Source organism: Solanum lycopersicum, chromosome 2 (assembly GCF_036512215.1).
Source record: "Solanum lycopersicum chromosome 2, SLM_r2.1".
In the NCBI taxonomy this organism is placed as follows: domain Eukaryota; kingdom Viridiplantae; phylum Streptophyta; class Magnoliopsida; order Solanales; family Solanaceae; genus Solanum; species Solanum lycopersicum.
In genome coordinates, this window is record NC_090801.1 from 50,391,963 (window position 1) to 50,408,261 (window position 16,299).

Below are 16,299 nucleotides of genomic sequence, written 5' to 3' on the forward strand. Positions count from 1 at the left end.
TCATGACAAGTAGTATTGATTATTCAAATTCATAATTTGACGTATTTCCTAGCTTTTGTAGGCTTTTGCTAGTTTTTTCATTAATCAAAATTATTTCGGTTATGAGTACTTCCTCCGTTTCAAATTATCTGATTCTCTTTTACACACCTTAAGAAATACTTATTAGGAAGATATTTTTTTCAAAAGAAAATTATTTTATCCTTTATTGATATTTGAATAATTTTTTACATACCTTAAGAAATCACGATAGATAATTCTAACAGAAAGAAACAACAATTAAGCATTAATTACTTACCAGTCTCTTTAGGGTCTGATGCAGTCCTAGATAGAAGATGCCAAATCCATTTTTATATAGTTGGACTTCCATATAAAACTAACAAAACAAAACTAATACAACTTTCGTCCCATTTTTATGTGAGGTAGTTTGATTGGGTATGGAGTTTAAGAAAGAAAGAAAGACTTAAAATATTGGTGGTCTAAAATGAATAATAAAAATTTGTGCGACTGTAAATTATTTCATTAAAGGTAAAATAGACATTTTATAGTTAAGTTGTTGCTTAATATAGAAATGTGTCATTCCTGACTAAAAAGAAAAGTAAGTCACATAAACTGATCAGACCCATAAATTAGCACGTATATAGTTCATTCATATATTCTCCCACATACATTTTCACAATGTTAATAAACACAAATTCATGAAGAACTTAAAACATCACGTTTTCCTTTACCTAAACACATATTACTACTCCATCTCTCTGCTATATATTTATAGTAGAGTCAATTATTATAACTTTCTCTAACACCCCCATACCCTACGCGGCGGATGGGGCTGTCATGCAGCCCTGGCCACCGCGAGGGGCGTCCATTAGCATGTACTTGTTATCGTTGTAATCCAGTGATCCATCATTATATATCTCCGTCCATTTTTTCACTAGCATCTTTATATCATCTCTATCCATGTTCTCTTCCTCTCCCGTGTACCTCCACGGTTTAGATCCTGCTGCACAGTAATGAACAACGTTCACCTTATCAACCTCTACATTCTCTGGATGACGCCACAACATAGCCAAAACTAAGTTGTACTTGTTTGGAATTGGCTTGTAAATGTCCTTGAAGAACATGTTCAATAAATCCTGTATTTCACCGTCATTTCAAAGTATAAGAAACAAAAACAAAAGCAAAAGCAAAAAAAACGCGGTTGTTGTTATGGTTACCTGTTCAGCAAAAGAGGTAGGAGGGGTTACTTTGAGGAAACTCAAAAGGTTATGGTAAGTAAGGAGACTTGGCTCAAATACAAACATGCCTGCATTGAAATAGAGATTTGGTTTTGGTCCTAAATTTTCTTCAGGCCATTGAATTTTTTCTGGAGACTGTTGGCAGTAACCAATATTGTGTTGTGGGGTATGGCTCCATGTTTTCTCACAGAAACAGTCCATCACAGCATAGAAATAGCCATTTGGTAAGTCAAATAAATGGTCTATGTTCTCAAAAACTTGGATATCTCCATCTAAGTATATCATCTTTTGATACTCCACAAACTGCATTTAATCATTCATATAAACAAAAAATTAAATTAGAAGTTACCACTAATTGTAGTAATGAAATTTGTACACCATCAGTGTATGTTATATTTGATGTACAAAAATTGTGATCTATGTCTTTGTCTCAATTTATGTGACGCTTTTCGTTTTTAATTTTTTTTTAAATGAAATTTATATATTTGTTAACTGCGTAAAAAGTATTATAAGTCATAATGATTGATAATAGTTTTAAATGTTTAAAAGATCTATAAAAAATTTTTACTGGTTAACATACTTATTTGAATCTCAAAATTTGAAAAGTGAGAGACGGAGGGAATATCTGGCTGGAAGGCGAATTCGGAATTTTCATTAATGGATCAAAAAGTTTGAAAAATAAAAATACAGTGCTTGAAATTTAGTGGGCGTTTGACCTTGTTTCGTTTTGAAATTTGAAAAAAAGAGTTTTTAAGGTGAACAACGATATTTGAATTCAATTATGTTTGGCACTAAATTTAAATTGGAGTTTTTTTCTTTTTTAATCTTTTTGTGAGTATTTTGGAGTGAAAAAGGTGAAAACACATTTTATAGCTTTTCATATTAATTTCAAAATTTTATGATTAAATATATTTTTTGGAATTTAATTCCAAGAAAAAGTAAATAAAAATCAAGGCTAAATGTCTAAACTTAAAACCTCAAGATAAATTTTAGACCCCTTCAATTACTGGGTGAATCTCTAATCTTATTTTTAGAGGATTCAAAATATATCTATGTACTAGCTTCAATGTATATAACTTTTGATTCAAAACATTAAGATTGAACGTATACACATTCAGTGCACAAAATTAAAATTTAAATATATATTTAAACCTAAAAGCTAGCTTATACGTACCTCCCAGATGCGGAGTTTAGAGTAGTTGATGACATAGTAAGCCATAGCAAACTGAGTCTGATTTTCTGGAGGATAAACCGGTTCGATCTTCCGAACTATACAACCCTGATTGATCAATAAGTGGCGATATTCTTCTGGTACATCAGGCAACACCGCCACTACTAGAGGATACGCAGATTTTACCTTTTTCAACCCTTTAGCTAAACCAACAACACCTTTTACATAGTCACCATTACCTGCCAAAAATGTCACATAGGCATGGCTAAACAAACTTGTTGCCTTAACCAAACCATTGTTTGTAACACTAAATACATTTGGATTCATTTTCAACTTGTTTTGAAAAAATAAAATTTGAAGTTCTTTGTGAGTTTAGAAGAGAATATATTTTTTCTTTTGTGTTTTGTTTGTGTATTCTTCTATGGTGCCTCGAGTCCCTTTATATAGGCACAAGGCAAGATGATAAAAATACTTTCTGGTCAATTTTTTATTTGTCATATTTTACTTTTTGAAAGTCAATTTGACCAATTTTTAAAATTAATTAGATTATATTAAATAATATATTTTTTAAAAGATCTAAATACTTCAAAATTTTAAAAAATATTTTTTTAATTAAAAAAATGCATGGGAAATGAAATTCAGCTATGAACATACGACGTCGTGTCATTGACTTCGTCCGTTACTTTTTATACTTAAGAGAGAAAATTATGGAAAAAATTGGCGGTGCAGGTGAGGCCAAAGTATTATACTATTATATAGAAGGTTTATTACCTAGTCGGTCGGTTAAATTTGTCAGAATATTTTATTTATATATTTAAATTAAGTCGTGTGTTAATTGAATATCTCAATTCTCAATAATGTTGATTTGAATTTTGATAAGATTTTATATGTATTTGTATTTATTTAGAAAACAGTTAAGTCAATTATGTCAAAATATGTTATCTCTTTTAACTAAAGGCACCAATCTAAGTGAGAAAAAGTTTGATAGGGTTTTACGATTTATATGAGCGAACGCATATATTTAAAAAAGGTGACATATTTTATATGATTAATTTAAGTATATAACGAACGAATTAATGAAAATATATAAAAAAAAAAACTTAAAAATTTAAATCGAAAGAATTAATTTGAGTACTGTATTGAAAGTTAAAGATATTCGATTAAAATAAAATTTAGTTTTAACATGTTGATAAATTATCCAGACAAAGTTTGAGGTATTATGCCTAAATTGAACATAATCTTTCTTAATTACTATAGTTAATCAAACTTGTAGACACTAGAGTAATCAATTTTTTGGCCCACACAACATTATCACATTCTTAAAACAGTTAAGTTAACTACGTCGAAATATGTTATCTCTTTTAATTCATAGAATTTTACGATTTATATAAGTTAATGCATATGATTAAAGATGACATATTTTATATGATTAACTTAACTATATAACATGTGGATCAACAAAAATACACACAAAAAGCTAAAAAACTAAATCGAAAGAGTCTAATTAGAGTACTTTATTAAAAGTTAAAAGGTGTATAAAATATAAATTAAGTAGGTAAATAAATTATCCAAACAAAGTTCGAGGTATTATGCCTAAATTGAATATAATCTTTTCTTAATTACAATAGTTAACCAAACTTGTAAACACTAAACACTAGAGTAATCAATTTTTTGGCCCACACAACATTATCTCATTCTTAAAGCGGTTAATTAGTTAATTACGTCAAACACATATTATCTCTTTAATTAATAGGCAACCAATCTAAAGTTTTAAAAAAACTTTCATGGAAGTTTACGATTTAATTACATGGTGAATGCATATAATTAAAGAAGATAACATATTTCATATGATTAACTTAAATATACAACAAACAAATTAATGAAAATACACACAAAGAAAAGCTCATAATTTATATCAAAAGAATTTAATTAAAGCACTTTATTAAAAGTTAAGATGTTCAATTAAAGTAAGACTTAGTTTAAAATATGTAACTAAATTATCCAAATAAAGTTTATGGTAATATGCCTAAATTGAATAACTCATGTTAAATCTTTGATAATCTTTCTTAATTACTGTAGTTAATTAAACTTGTAAACAGTAGAGTAATCAATTTTTAGGCCCACACAACATTATCTCATTTCATTCTTAAAGTGCACCCATAATTAACACCTAGATCTCTTTTTTTTTTTTTTTAATGCAAAAGATTAGCTACTTCTTTTGAATTTAATTTCTCTAATTAAAATGTCAGGCTACTTACAAAGAAATTAGTCTGATAGATTAATTAAATTGATTAAAAATCTTTTTTGTCAGAGCAATACAAGTGTAATATAATTAGATAAACAAGTCATATGTTGTATTCTATCCCAAACTAACTTTCATCCTTGAAAAAAGTATAATATTTGATAACATTTTTCTAAAGTTATACTTACATAATCGTTATCAACGAAACGTTACGTTGGTGATATAATATTTGAGTTAAAGTTAGTTATTTAATCACGTGTTCTAGAAATTATTTACTCACCATAAAAGTATTTGATTAATATTATAACATGTAAAAGATAATTTTAAGATATTATAATAATTTTTCTCACTAATTATATAACTTAACCTCTTTAAAAAAACAATAGTTATTTTTTAATGAATTTTTTTTTTTATTTAGGAAATTTGATAAGAATTATATTTTATCTATGTTATTTTACTTTTTGAAATATTTTTTTCTTTTTGATTTTAATATTTTTTATTTAAAAAATAGATTTTAATTAAAAAATAAAAAAATATCAATTAAAAAAAATCATAAATTTTTAATTTCTGACTAAATTTTCTAATTATTTTTCAGAAACTTTTCGGTTAAATTAGTTGGTTTTAACCGTTGAGAAAACCTCAAACCGACCAAAAACATTATCCTCTGAAGTGATGACTTATTAGATCCCCTTTTTCGCCTATGATTCCCACAATCTAGGACAATGACTTTTTCGTTCGTAAGTCAAATAATTAAAGTTTTATTTTTATTTTTTTATTTTAATTGGTGAGTTTTTTTTTTAAAATTCAAATAATTTAAATTTAACTGAAAATTTATACGTAATTATTTTAGTTTTTTAACAGAATTTTATATATTTGTAGACTATATAAAAAGTATTATGAATTATAATTATTGACAATTCAAAACATGTATATGCATATACATAAAAAATTTATGGTAAAAAATAAAATTATTTAATTTAAAAAAATAAAAAGGATCCCATTTTATTTTTTAAAAAACCAATGGTAAGTCGGTATAGCTATGAATTGACAACCTTATCTACAGCAAAACCATTAGGCATTAACAATAAATAAGTTTAACAATTTTTAGGATAAATAGTTATGCTTACTTTTATTATTTAAAATAATACATCTTTTTGCTATTTCACAAGGACTAAAAATTTACAAAATTGCAATTTAATTAACATTTTTTCACTGTTATCCTGTATTCAACTTCTCTTTAAAACAAATCCAAAAAATTGACTAAAGGGTTAAATCGATTGATCATTTTTTTTCTAAAAAAAAAAACACATTCCGTTCTTCTTTTATTATTTTTAGGTGCAACAAATACTAATTATTTTTCTCCAACAAATGGAGATGTTTTGACCAACGCAAGGGCGGATCTAGAGGATATCAATGGGTTTATTTGAATGTTCGCAAAAAATTATAAGATATATTTAAGTCATTTTTGAATATATTTATATATATACAGATTAAAAATTAACTTAATAATAGAAAAATCCAAAGTAATTCTTAAAATTTTAAATGTTATTTTTATTTTGAATTTTTATGAAAATTTTAAATCCGCCATATTCTAATAGCGTAACTATCGCCGATGAATTTTTTTGGTATTGTAACGTCTGCATCAAAGTTATTAAACATTTAGTCACGTGGATTTATTTTTCTACGTAAAAAAACTAATCCAGCATTTTGCCACGTTTCAACAAAAAATTGTTACGTTAACCTTCATTGAAAAACAAAGATCTAGAAGAACACTACGTATTATTCTTTTTAGAATGATTTTTTTTAGTTCGTTTCGGAAATGATGAATTTTTTTTGATGAAATTTAAATTGAATTTCTCACATTACAAGGATTAATGGTCAATTTTATATATTTGACATATTTTTAATTTAAAATCACAAAATTAAAAAATCTTCTTTACTTTCTTAAATTTTATGTCTAATCAAACTGAATCAGTCTTTGAAACAGAGGTGTACTAAAAAGTTACAGTATTATTCTTTTTAGGTCACAAATTCAAGCTTTGCTAATCCTATTTTTAATAGAAAACGTTTTATCTTTTAGGTAATAAATACCAAATTAAATGTCCTTTAAGATAAATATCGAAATTAGGGTAAGAAACAAAAAAAGAAAGCATCTTAAAGAGGAGCACCAAATGACACGAAACTTGTAATAAGAAATTTCGAAGTTAATGTAAAAAGTAAAATATTTCATACTTAATGAACATTATCTTTAAATATATAAACTAAATAGATCAAATATATGAAAATGCAGTATGTCAAAAAGAACCTAGAAGAGCAAATATAGAAGCTCTCTAGATCTTTCCCAAACTTTTCTTTCATGGGTAGTTAATTGATATTGTTGGTCTTACATAAATTTGAGGGTTTTGGTGTATAAAAAGATAATATATTTTCCTCAAATATTGAAAAGTTCAAACCGTCCAAAAACATTATCCTATATTATGGGAAATATTATAGACTTAGGTGGGAACATTGGACTGAAGAGCATGTGTCCAATACCAACTTTGATATTCTTATACTATTAAAGGAATGTCCTTTTTGGTTTAAATGTGATAATCTAAATTGAGCACCGTGATTTATTGCTCTTATGAAGCTGCCCTCTACCATATTTATCCGTAACAAATTCAAGATTTTAAGGTCGTGATTTGTGAATACAAGATTTTAAGATCGTGATTTGTGAATATTTATAGTTTGTTTTATATATATATATATATATATATATATATATATATATATAATTTGTGAAACTCAAATACATTTTAAAATATGGATACATAAGAAGACAAGTGAACGAAATAGAAGAAAGACAAGTAAAATAGGAGCTAGGCAAATGAGAGTATCTATGGGGAAGCAAATCAATGCGCCAGACTTGTTGGCAAGCAAAGGGCACAAGAATGAAAAAGATTTTCAAATCAAGAAGATGAAAATTTCTTCTCTTACCAGATCTAAGTCATGTCACTTTAAAAAAAAAAATTCTAAATTTACCATAGTGCAAGAAATATAACCACATGGTACTGGGCAGAAAACACACCAAAAAAGGCAAAACCAACCTTTGCATTCAGTATATTTACTATATGTGTGGAGACTTCCTGCTTAAACCTTTGTTTAAAAGAAAAAGGAACCACTATTTATTCACGAGGAAAAATGAGTTTTGACAAGTAAACTCTGCTGGCTTCAAATTGATTATTTGGGGGAAAATAACAATTATCTGCTCTACGGTACAATTGGTACTTGATCCACAATCAAAGCTTCTGACTGGTAATATGATCAGCACAGTAAATGCAAGAGCTGCAAACCTGGATTAAGTATTTGATGGTTCGGCCTGACCTTAATTATTGAGAATGAAACGTAGGTATTTTCTTGTTTGATCAGCCCAATGAAAAAAGAAATTGGCTTATAACACCATAGAACCCAAGGGAAAATTAACTTGGATCCACACTTAAATGGCTTTTGGTGCCTGGATATTAACAGGCAGGACAAGCTCAGGAGGTGTTTCACGGACAACTCCCAGCATAGAATCATACTCCTCGTCCTTGTGAGCAAATTTCTTCCGCAGCGCCTTCTCAAATTCAATCGCATCAAAGCTTTTTGCATTTTCACCAGCATGGACCTGTGCTAAATTAGAGTAGTTGGCTGCTGATTCCGAGATGAAAGCAATTTCTTCTTGTGTGAGCTTCCTCAGAAACCTAGCTGGATTTCCTCCCCAAACCTGTTTATGAAACAGAACACCAAAACAACATTTATTAGCAAGCTAAACGTAATCAATTCTATTCCATAGTTTTTCATCCCAAAAGATGGAAGTGCACTATGCTGGCAAGGTAGAAAGGTGGCAGAGAACATAAAATTAACCTCAAAAAGGATTTTACCCGGGAATTTCTTGATATCCACATCTAAGTCTAAGCCACAACTTCACATGTTTATGAATATAAAAATTAAGATACCTTTTCTTAGTTGAATTAAGAAATCTATTGCATGACATAGCAACTAGCCTCAAAATGTACAAGAAACAAATCCATCTTTAGGTTAATAACCATACCAGAGTCAAAACTCAGATGTGTGTTCTGTGTGATACCTATGATGATAGCAAAATGAAAAGCTTAAAACTGAGGTTACCACAAACCTCTCCACAAGGAATCCTCGTATTCTGCCTGACAAGGGCACCAGCCGCAACCATAGCATTCTTCTCTACAACAGCTCCATCAAGCAGAGTTGCACCCATACCAACAAATGCCTCATCTTCAACAGTACATCCATGTAAGACAGCACTATGACCTTCAAAATTAGATTTGAAGTTAACCACAAAGGTCATTGAAAATATTGGCAGCAGATGTATGTTATTGATTTGCCAAATAGTTCTCACCTACAGTAACATTGTTGCCAATGATTGTTGGCAAAACCTTTCCACTTAGATTTGATTTGGCTACGTGAACAAGAGAATTGTCCTGGATATTGCTTCCGGCTCCAATACTAATACTGTTCACATCACCTGCATGGAATATTTCATATTGAGCAAGAACAACCAGACTAAAAATAAATATTGGGTGCAAGAAAATCACCATATTCCTCACACTTCTCAAACATACACACATGGCCAGTAACACATAGCTGGTGAAGTTTATTACAGACATTAAAGACTACGAGAAGTTCTGTTTTGTTTACAAATGAGATAGCATATTACTTACTAATTAGAATCACTCAAGTGAACTCGAAAATAAACTAAGGAAAACAACATGCAATCAAATTTTGACTGAAGCCCTATCCTGTTAAAAGATTAGCAATTACAGCCCAAAACAGAGTTCTATGGCCTTGCCCTTAAGGAGCTAGAATTGACTAAAAGACTATGGCAGAACCAGGAAGTTCCTAACAAATCAAGATTCAAGAAGGAATAAAAACTTATAAAATATTTCCAGGCATGGGAGGATATTCATCAATCAAAATTTGTGGCAACATGTATTGAACTTGAGACATCATCTTCTAACAGCACTACCAAAACATTGTATACTCGATTCAATGTGTTAGTATAAATTAAAGTATGTTTAAATTCTGGTCATTTTGCACAATAGTGGATTGATATTTAGACAGTAAGAGAAAATTGAGGAGGTGCTTGGGAGGTTGAAAGATGTTTTGTGAGATTGTAGTGAAAATCTGGCCATTGAATAATTGGCCTGGAAATATTGTATAGGCTCTTCTAGAAAATTCCAATTCTGAGTGAACCCAAATTAAACATACTTAATTCTACTAATGTGGTTAAGAGATTCTTAGTATAGTTAAAGAAATAATCACTTCTGCATCTATGTTCATTTACAGTTCATAAATAATATTTTTTAATTTTTTTTTTTTTTGAACTTGAATATTTTTTAATATTAAACCAAACACTAATATAAGGAACCGATTTTTTTCAAATAATGGTATTAAACAGCTTTGAACTGGAGCGACATGGATAGTGAGGATTTATATAGCTGAACCCTACTAGATTGGAATTGAGGCGTATAAGTTATAGTAGTTGTATATAAACCAAACATCACTTGTTCAATACAAACGAGTTCAACCAAAAGTACAGCTGATCCAACCTCAAACAATCCCCTGGTACTTGGAATATATGATAATTAGAAAGGGAAATCAGAAGATGAACTGGCATGATGGATGTTGTAATTAAAAAAAAAGGAACACAAGAGCAGAAGTAAACGACAATGACGACGCCTCAGCAATAAATATGCCCTCACTGATCATATTTCTCCATTTACTCATCTCAAGCCAATACCATACAAAATAAAAATTGAAAAAAAAGTTACAAAAGCAGAAGTTAATACATCTTGTCATGCTAACTGTTATTCTGAAATGCTTATATGTCAACAGGGCTAGTCATCTTTTGGCGAACTGAGAATTGTCTAAAATAATTTTTGCTTCTTATTGTCTTGCCCAATACAAAAGGTGCACCCCTTGCTTCCATTAAGAAAAATACTCTACTTGAAAATTAAAAGCAATATTTCTTTCAGGACAGTTTGACCTCTCTTCGACTTTGCTCGAAGTCAAAAAAATGAAAGAGCAAGAAAAAGACTAATCATCTACAAAGCAGTTATTGTACCTCCAGATTCCTATAGAAGGCCTGTTTAACTAATCATCTAGCAAAACACTTATTGTGCCTTCAGACTTCTATGGTAGGCCTGGCTAGCTTAACTATGTAAACAGATGTTCACCTCAATCCCACTTTCACCTGTCTTAAAAATTAAAACGGAAAGACCCTCAACAGACATATATATTATGGCTAACCGGATATGATAGTATTTTTCCACATCTTCACTAGATTGAGAGAGAAGCTTTCCAAATTTATGGACCTGTGTACAAGGAGGATAATTATGGTTATAGTGTTTTCACAGATGAAGCCGCAAAGGTCTCCGACCATTTGGGAACTTCGAGAATTAGAGAAAGACAGAACACTGAGATAGAGGTGGGTAAAGCATAAAACATAAAGGGAGTTTCTGTGTGGTTGAAGCCGACAGGTAATGAACCAGCAATTTGTTCAAATATACGAAAATGATAGGGATGGAGGATAAGAAAGCATTTGGAAGAAAACATCAAGCAATTTGTTGATGATACGGGGTCACTTGCAAAACCAAAGCAGCCTTTGATCAAACAGAGTGAAGGGAATTTCCGACAAAGTGAAGGAATACAATGGCTGGGACAAGCAACATGTTGTCATAGGGAAAAAAGCTATTCCCTGCAAGCAGTTGATGACTAAAATTGCTACTTCATTCAATTTGAGATGGAGCCAATGGAAATTTCAGAGAGATGTGTTGTTGCTAGAAGTACTCGTGTCTTCAAAGATGGCCAAGCCCAACAATTTGAAGGCCACACCTACATGTCATTGGATAAAAGGATAGAACACTGCTGTGCTAGTCTGCCACTGCATTTGAGCATCGAAGCCTGCCTATTGAGTGGTAGTGGCATTTCATGATGCCCAGCTAAATCAAAAATAATTGTAAGGAGGGATAGCATAAAAAATAGGCTGAGTGAGTTGAATGAATATACAACCCCAAACAAAGCAGCTAACATGGTGGAGGTGACTTAGACACTCTTGATTAAAGTAAAAAAAAAAAGGGGGAGAAAAGGTGTCAACAGGTAACTATTTACTAAACATGTCAGGTTTATATTGGCACCTGAAGCTTGTCCCAATCTCTTCTTCTTCTTCATTTTTATTCTTCTGATGGAAAATAATACGCCATAATGATTTTTGTTACAGAAAAGGAAACATCCTAGATGAGGAAAATCAGATAAGGTACCTCTGACACCGGGGCATTAACAGAGACAAGTAACATTCTAGTGAAAAGGAAATCTATTGATTTTGAAGAGAATACACTGAAATACGGGGAGGACACTCTTCAATAAAGAAGTCTTAACAGTGAAGAAGAGATGGACAGACAACACGGTCAAGATAATGAAGCAGAAGCAATGAGCATAATGGGTAAAAATATGGCGATGGAAAACAGATAGCTGATAATGAATTGCAAGTAATTGATGACAATGTACAATCATAAGAACTAGAAGTGGAAAAGAAGTTAATGGGGTAACTTCAGTTTTGGAATAGCAGAAATTTAGAAAAACAGAATCTTTACGCATTTTTGGTCAAACTAGAAAACAAACAAAAGAACTCAAGGTTGAAGGGGGTTAGCAATAAGATGTGAACCAAATAATAAAGGGAATTTTCTAAATAGGAAACAGGGAAGCAACAAAAGGGTGATGCAGCTTCAACAACAGAATAAAGGCCAATGGAGAATTAAATTGAATTGAGATAACAGGTTTTGCTTATTGTTCTGTTTTGTTTGTCAGGTAGTGGATTGGATTATGATTGATGTAGTAAGGGGGGCTGGTTGAGGGTTAAAGTTAGTAGTCTGGTCTCACTGGATGCATACAGTTGCATTCACTGAATGCTTTTCTAATAAATCATTCTGTCATAAAAAGCTGACATAAATATGAGAACTTTGGAAGAATTAGATTACTGATGAATTAAGAGGAATAAACAATCTCTTGTGAGTTAAGCCTCGTACAGTGATGAAATCATTGAAATGCCACCTGCAAAAGTGAGGACTTGTAGAAGACAAATGATTGCTTCAATAAAAAAAGCTTGAGAACCACATAAAATTAATTCTGAATTATCAACGAAGAAGCTATATTCCAAATGTCTATCCTCCGTCATATATTCAAGAAACATATAAGCTTTTCATCAGACAAGATGATATTTTGGCTCACTGCCTCACCCCTACTTCAATGTCTCTAGGATACATAGAGTGTTGACAATCTTTATGTTTCAAAATCAATAGGTATGATTTAAACGCATCTCTGGGAGATGCAACATAAAGAAGGTTTCTGCCAAATGCAGCAACAGCTTTGTCCAGGCAATTCATTTTACTAGAATATTTTAGCACATATAAAGATACATTATCATATTATGGGAAACAGAACATACCTCGCAGAACACATCCATACCAAATAGAAGCATTACGTCCGACATGAACATCACCAATTAGAGATGCACTTGGGGCCACAAAAGCATCTTTATCAACCGTTGGTGTTTTGTTAAACAAGTTCATAAGAGTTCTATGCCTTGACACTGGAATAAGGAAGCACAAATGGGAAATGTCAAAAGATGCAGGAGTGTAATATGTGCTTTGGAGCACATTGACAAACAAATACTCAAACTTAAAATGAAAAACAAATTCTTTGATCAAAAGCGAAGAATATTGTAGTAAAGGATTCCTAGGTATATTACATTTATAATGCAAAAACATACATACTAGAATGAAGGAATCAGATGGCAAAGTGTGAGCATATTATTTCAAATATGACCAATCCAGCAAAATATCCTTTGTCACCAGACTCTTCAGACAAAAGAAGCAATGAATGTTCAAGATTACAACCAAAGATGCCAAGCCAGTAGCTTCTTTCGATTTGAAAAAAAAATATTTATATACAAGAATAATTTTACAAAGTTAGTCTGAGTGACTTATGAAATAAAGTAGCACGGAGTCTGAAAGTCTAATGATGTTGAACTGCGGAAAATCCAAATTTTGCAGTTGGGAGAATCTACCAATAATAACAAGCCAGTAAACCATAGACATATGGGGAGATAGATATCAGCATAATTTTGCCTCAAGTACTTGCATTTCATCAGCAGTCTTCAGAGTCATTACTCTAATAGCATAAATATATCTATCTAGTCTATATAGTATAGATATAACAGATAAGAAAATATTTCCAACTTCAATATAGGACACCTTTTCTTCTCCAGAACTAAATTAAATCCAGCATCACAGAATTATCATCTAATTCTTTAACAGTAAAATTATCCCCTTGAGAAACTTTAGGCAAAAACTGGAAAGTAGAATTGCAAATTTTGGATGATTGATGGGAGGATGTGGAGGTCGCATATTAGAATACAAGGCTACCTTCTCAAAAGAAAAGAAGGCTAGTAGGTAACTGAGCATTGTCTCACTTTACTGCGAGATAAGCTTGGTCGTAGTTTGGTGCTCTGTAGTTTCTCATTTAATACCAACTGTATTCATGTAGTTACTTATCCCTCAATTTCTGTTACTACTGATTGTTTCTTGTGCTTTGGTTATCACATTATTTTGTTGTTGTTATTGTTCCTTTTTCATGAATACTATGTAATGCTTCCTCTAGAATTTGTTATGTCTTCAATATGCGTTATCTGAGTCGGGGCTCTTTCGGAAACAGACTCTCTACCTCCAAGAGGTAGGGGTAAGTTATGCGTACACTCTACCCTCCCAAACCTCACTATGTTGTTGGATAATTAAACTCAAGTTTTTCAACAAAATCCACCTACGACGTTGATCTCATGACTGACTGAGTTAACAAACAATTTTTTTTTATTAAATTTACTAGATCAACATTTAGATTGCCCTGAAAGACAAAGATCAATGGTTTTAGGATTTGACTTTCTTTTTAGCTATTTAGAATGCATGGGCATTGTTAGGTGGTATCCTAGTATATGTAAATAATACAAGTACTCTTATAAGATTTAACATGAATAAGAAAGTGAGACTAATTAACTTCTTGTTGTTTTACAAGCAAGGAAGCTTCATCTTTCATGCAATTCTACTTTCCCGTTTTGCCTAAAGTAGAATTTACTCAAAGAGGTAGTCACATTATATGTTACTTGTTAGTATGACAACATTTCTTCTGAAAGAAAGAATCTCCATACTTCATCTGCTCCCAAAATTACCCACTTACTAAGGAAATAAAGTTACACCAGTGAAATCAAAAACAGAGATCCACCTTTCAGTTTTTCAAAGGCATTCATAACCTCAAGACAAATAAGTGGAACGGTAATCAATTGAAGGTTTTCCCCAGCTGAATAAAACCTCAAAATGTCACTAGCTCCATTGGTTATTCAATATCATCTTCAATATTCAACCATATGCAAAACCACTAATGGATTCAGTATTTAAAGAACAATCAATCACATATACCAATCAACGGATCAACTACACTCCAAACCAAAAAAATAAAAATAAAAAGCATTTCACTCCACTTGTTAACTCTCACCCGTTTTATTCCAAAGATGAGGATAAAACAGGTAGTTCAGCTACATTAATGCTCTATAATCATTATTCCACTCTAATTTGTCCCAATTTTATACATTTTCAGGTAAAATTAGGGATTGTGTAATCAATTAAAAAACTTTGCCGGCAAACACTGATGTTTGAAAGAATCAATTACCAAATACCAGTATTCATAAACCTAAAATCTCAAAGGAGACAAAGAGGATAGAGCATACGTACGTTGTTCATGGAAGTAGTAGTTTCCTTGGAGGCGGCAGCCCAAACGATCAATGGCTTGACCCGTTTCCCGGATCCAGAATCCGACTGTGTAGATTGCTTTGCCCAGCGTACCCATATTCGTGAAAAATGTGATTCTGCAGAAGAAGGGATTGTTCAGTTAATTTAGCTCCAACACTGTTTTTGAAGAAGAAAATGGAATGAGTTGAATCGGACGAATCTTTTTCTATCTCTTTAAAATCATTTGTTATACTTTATTTAGAGTTGTGTTACTCCTATTATATGTTTTTTTATTATTATTATTACAAAAAATAATATATTTTATTTAAAAATTTAAAGTAAGAGTGTTTGGTCAAAAATTTAAATATTTATTTGTTTGAATGTATTTTGAAAGAAAAAAACACGAAATATGATTTGAATATAAAATATAATTTAAATAGGTTAATATATGGAAAAACGTGATACTATTTGGTGTTAGCTAAATTCCGAATATAATTTTGAGGATTTATCATGATCAAATGTTAACTTTCAAGTGAAGTAAAAAAATTTAAATAATTTTGTGGTGAAATGGACCCTTATTTGTATATTATGTTTATCCCAAATTTAATAATTTAACTGCAACGATTTAATATTGTCTATTCGAATAGATTAGAATGAGATGAAAAATAATTTGCATTTATTTGTTTTTAGATACTCTATACGAGACACGTATAAATTACTGTCAATTAATTTTGATTATGGATACATATGTATCCTTAAAATACTATCAAAGTGAGAGTACACGTTTAACTATGATTAAGTGATGACATTTGTTTGAAC

General features: G+C 30.8%; 2 protein-coding genes across 2 annotated transcripts; both read right to left on the reverse strand.

Annotated features, from left to right (window-relative positions):
- Nucleotides 1-626: 626 nt before the first annotated feature.
- On the reverse strand, nucleotides 627-2,819 carry LOC101244339 (galactinol synthase 2-like). Its single transcript, XM_004233483.5, has 3 exons — nucleotides 2,410-2,819; nucleotides 1,215-1,538; nucleotides 627-1,133 (listed from the first exon to the last, which is right to left on the reverse strand). The coding sequence occupies exons 1-3, from the start codon at nucleotides 2,731-2,733 to the stop codon at nucleotides 813-815; spliced, it is 969 nt and encodes a 322-aa protein (XP_004233531.2). The 5' UTR covers nucleotides 2,734-2,819; the 3' UTR covers nucleotides 627-812.
- Nucleotides 2,820-7,795: 4,976 nt separating this feature from the next.
- Nucleotides 7,796-15,708, reverse strand: LOC101243858 (gamma carbonic anhydrase 1, mitochondrial). Its single transcript, NM_001310120.1, is given in 5 exon segments — nucleotides 7,796-8,393; nucleotides 8,805-8,956; nucleotides 9,045-9,170; nucleotides 13,149-13,292; nucleotides 15,484-15,708. Coding segments are annotated over 5 exon segments (807 nt in total). The 5' UTR covers nucleotides 15,599-15,708; the 3' UTR covers nucleotides 7,796-8,123.
- Nucleotides 15,709-16,299: the final 591 nt, after the last annotated feature.

Excerpts from the sequence above, each read along its gene's own strand:
- LOC101244339 (XM_004233483.5), bottom strand. The coding sequence starts at position 2,733 with ATGAATCCAAATGTATTTAGTGTTACAAACAATGGTTTGGTTAAGGCA. Across the intron at positions 1,539-2,409 it reads CTAAACTCCGCATCTGGGAG|TTTGTGGAGTATCAAAAGAT; the intron begins GTACGTATAAGC and ends GATTAAATGCAG. Across the intron at positions 1,134-1,214 it reads CTACCTCTTTTGCTGAACAG|GATTTATTGAACATGTTCTT; the intron begins GTAACCATAACA and ends GGTGAAATACAG.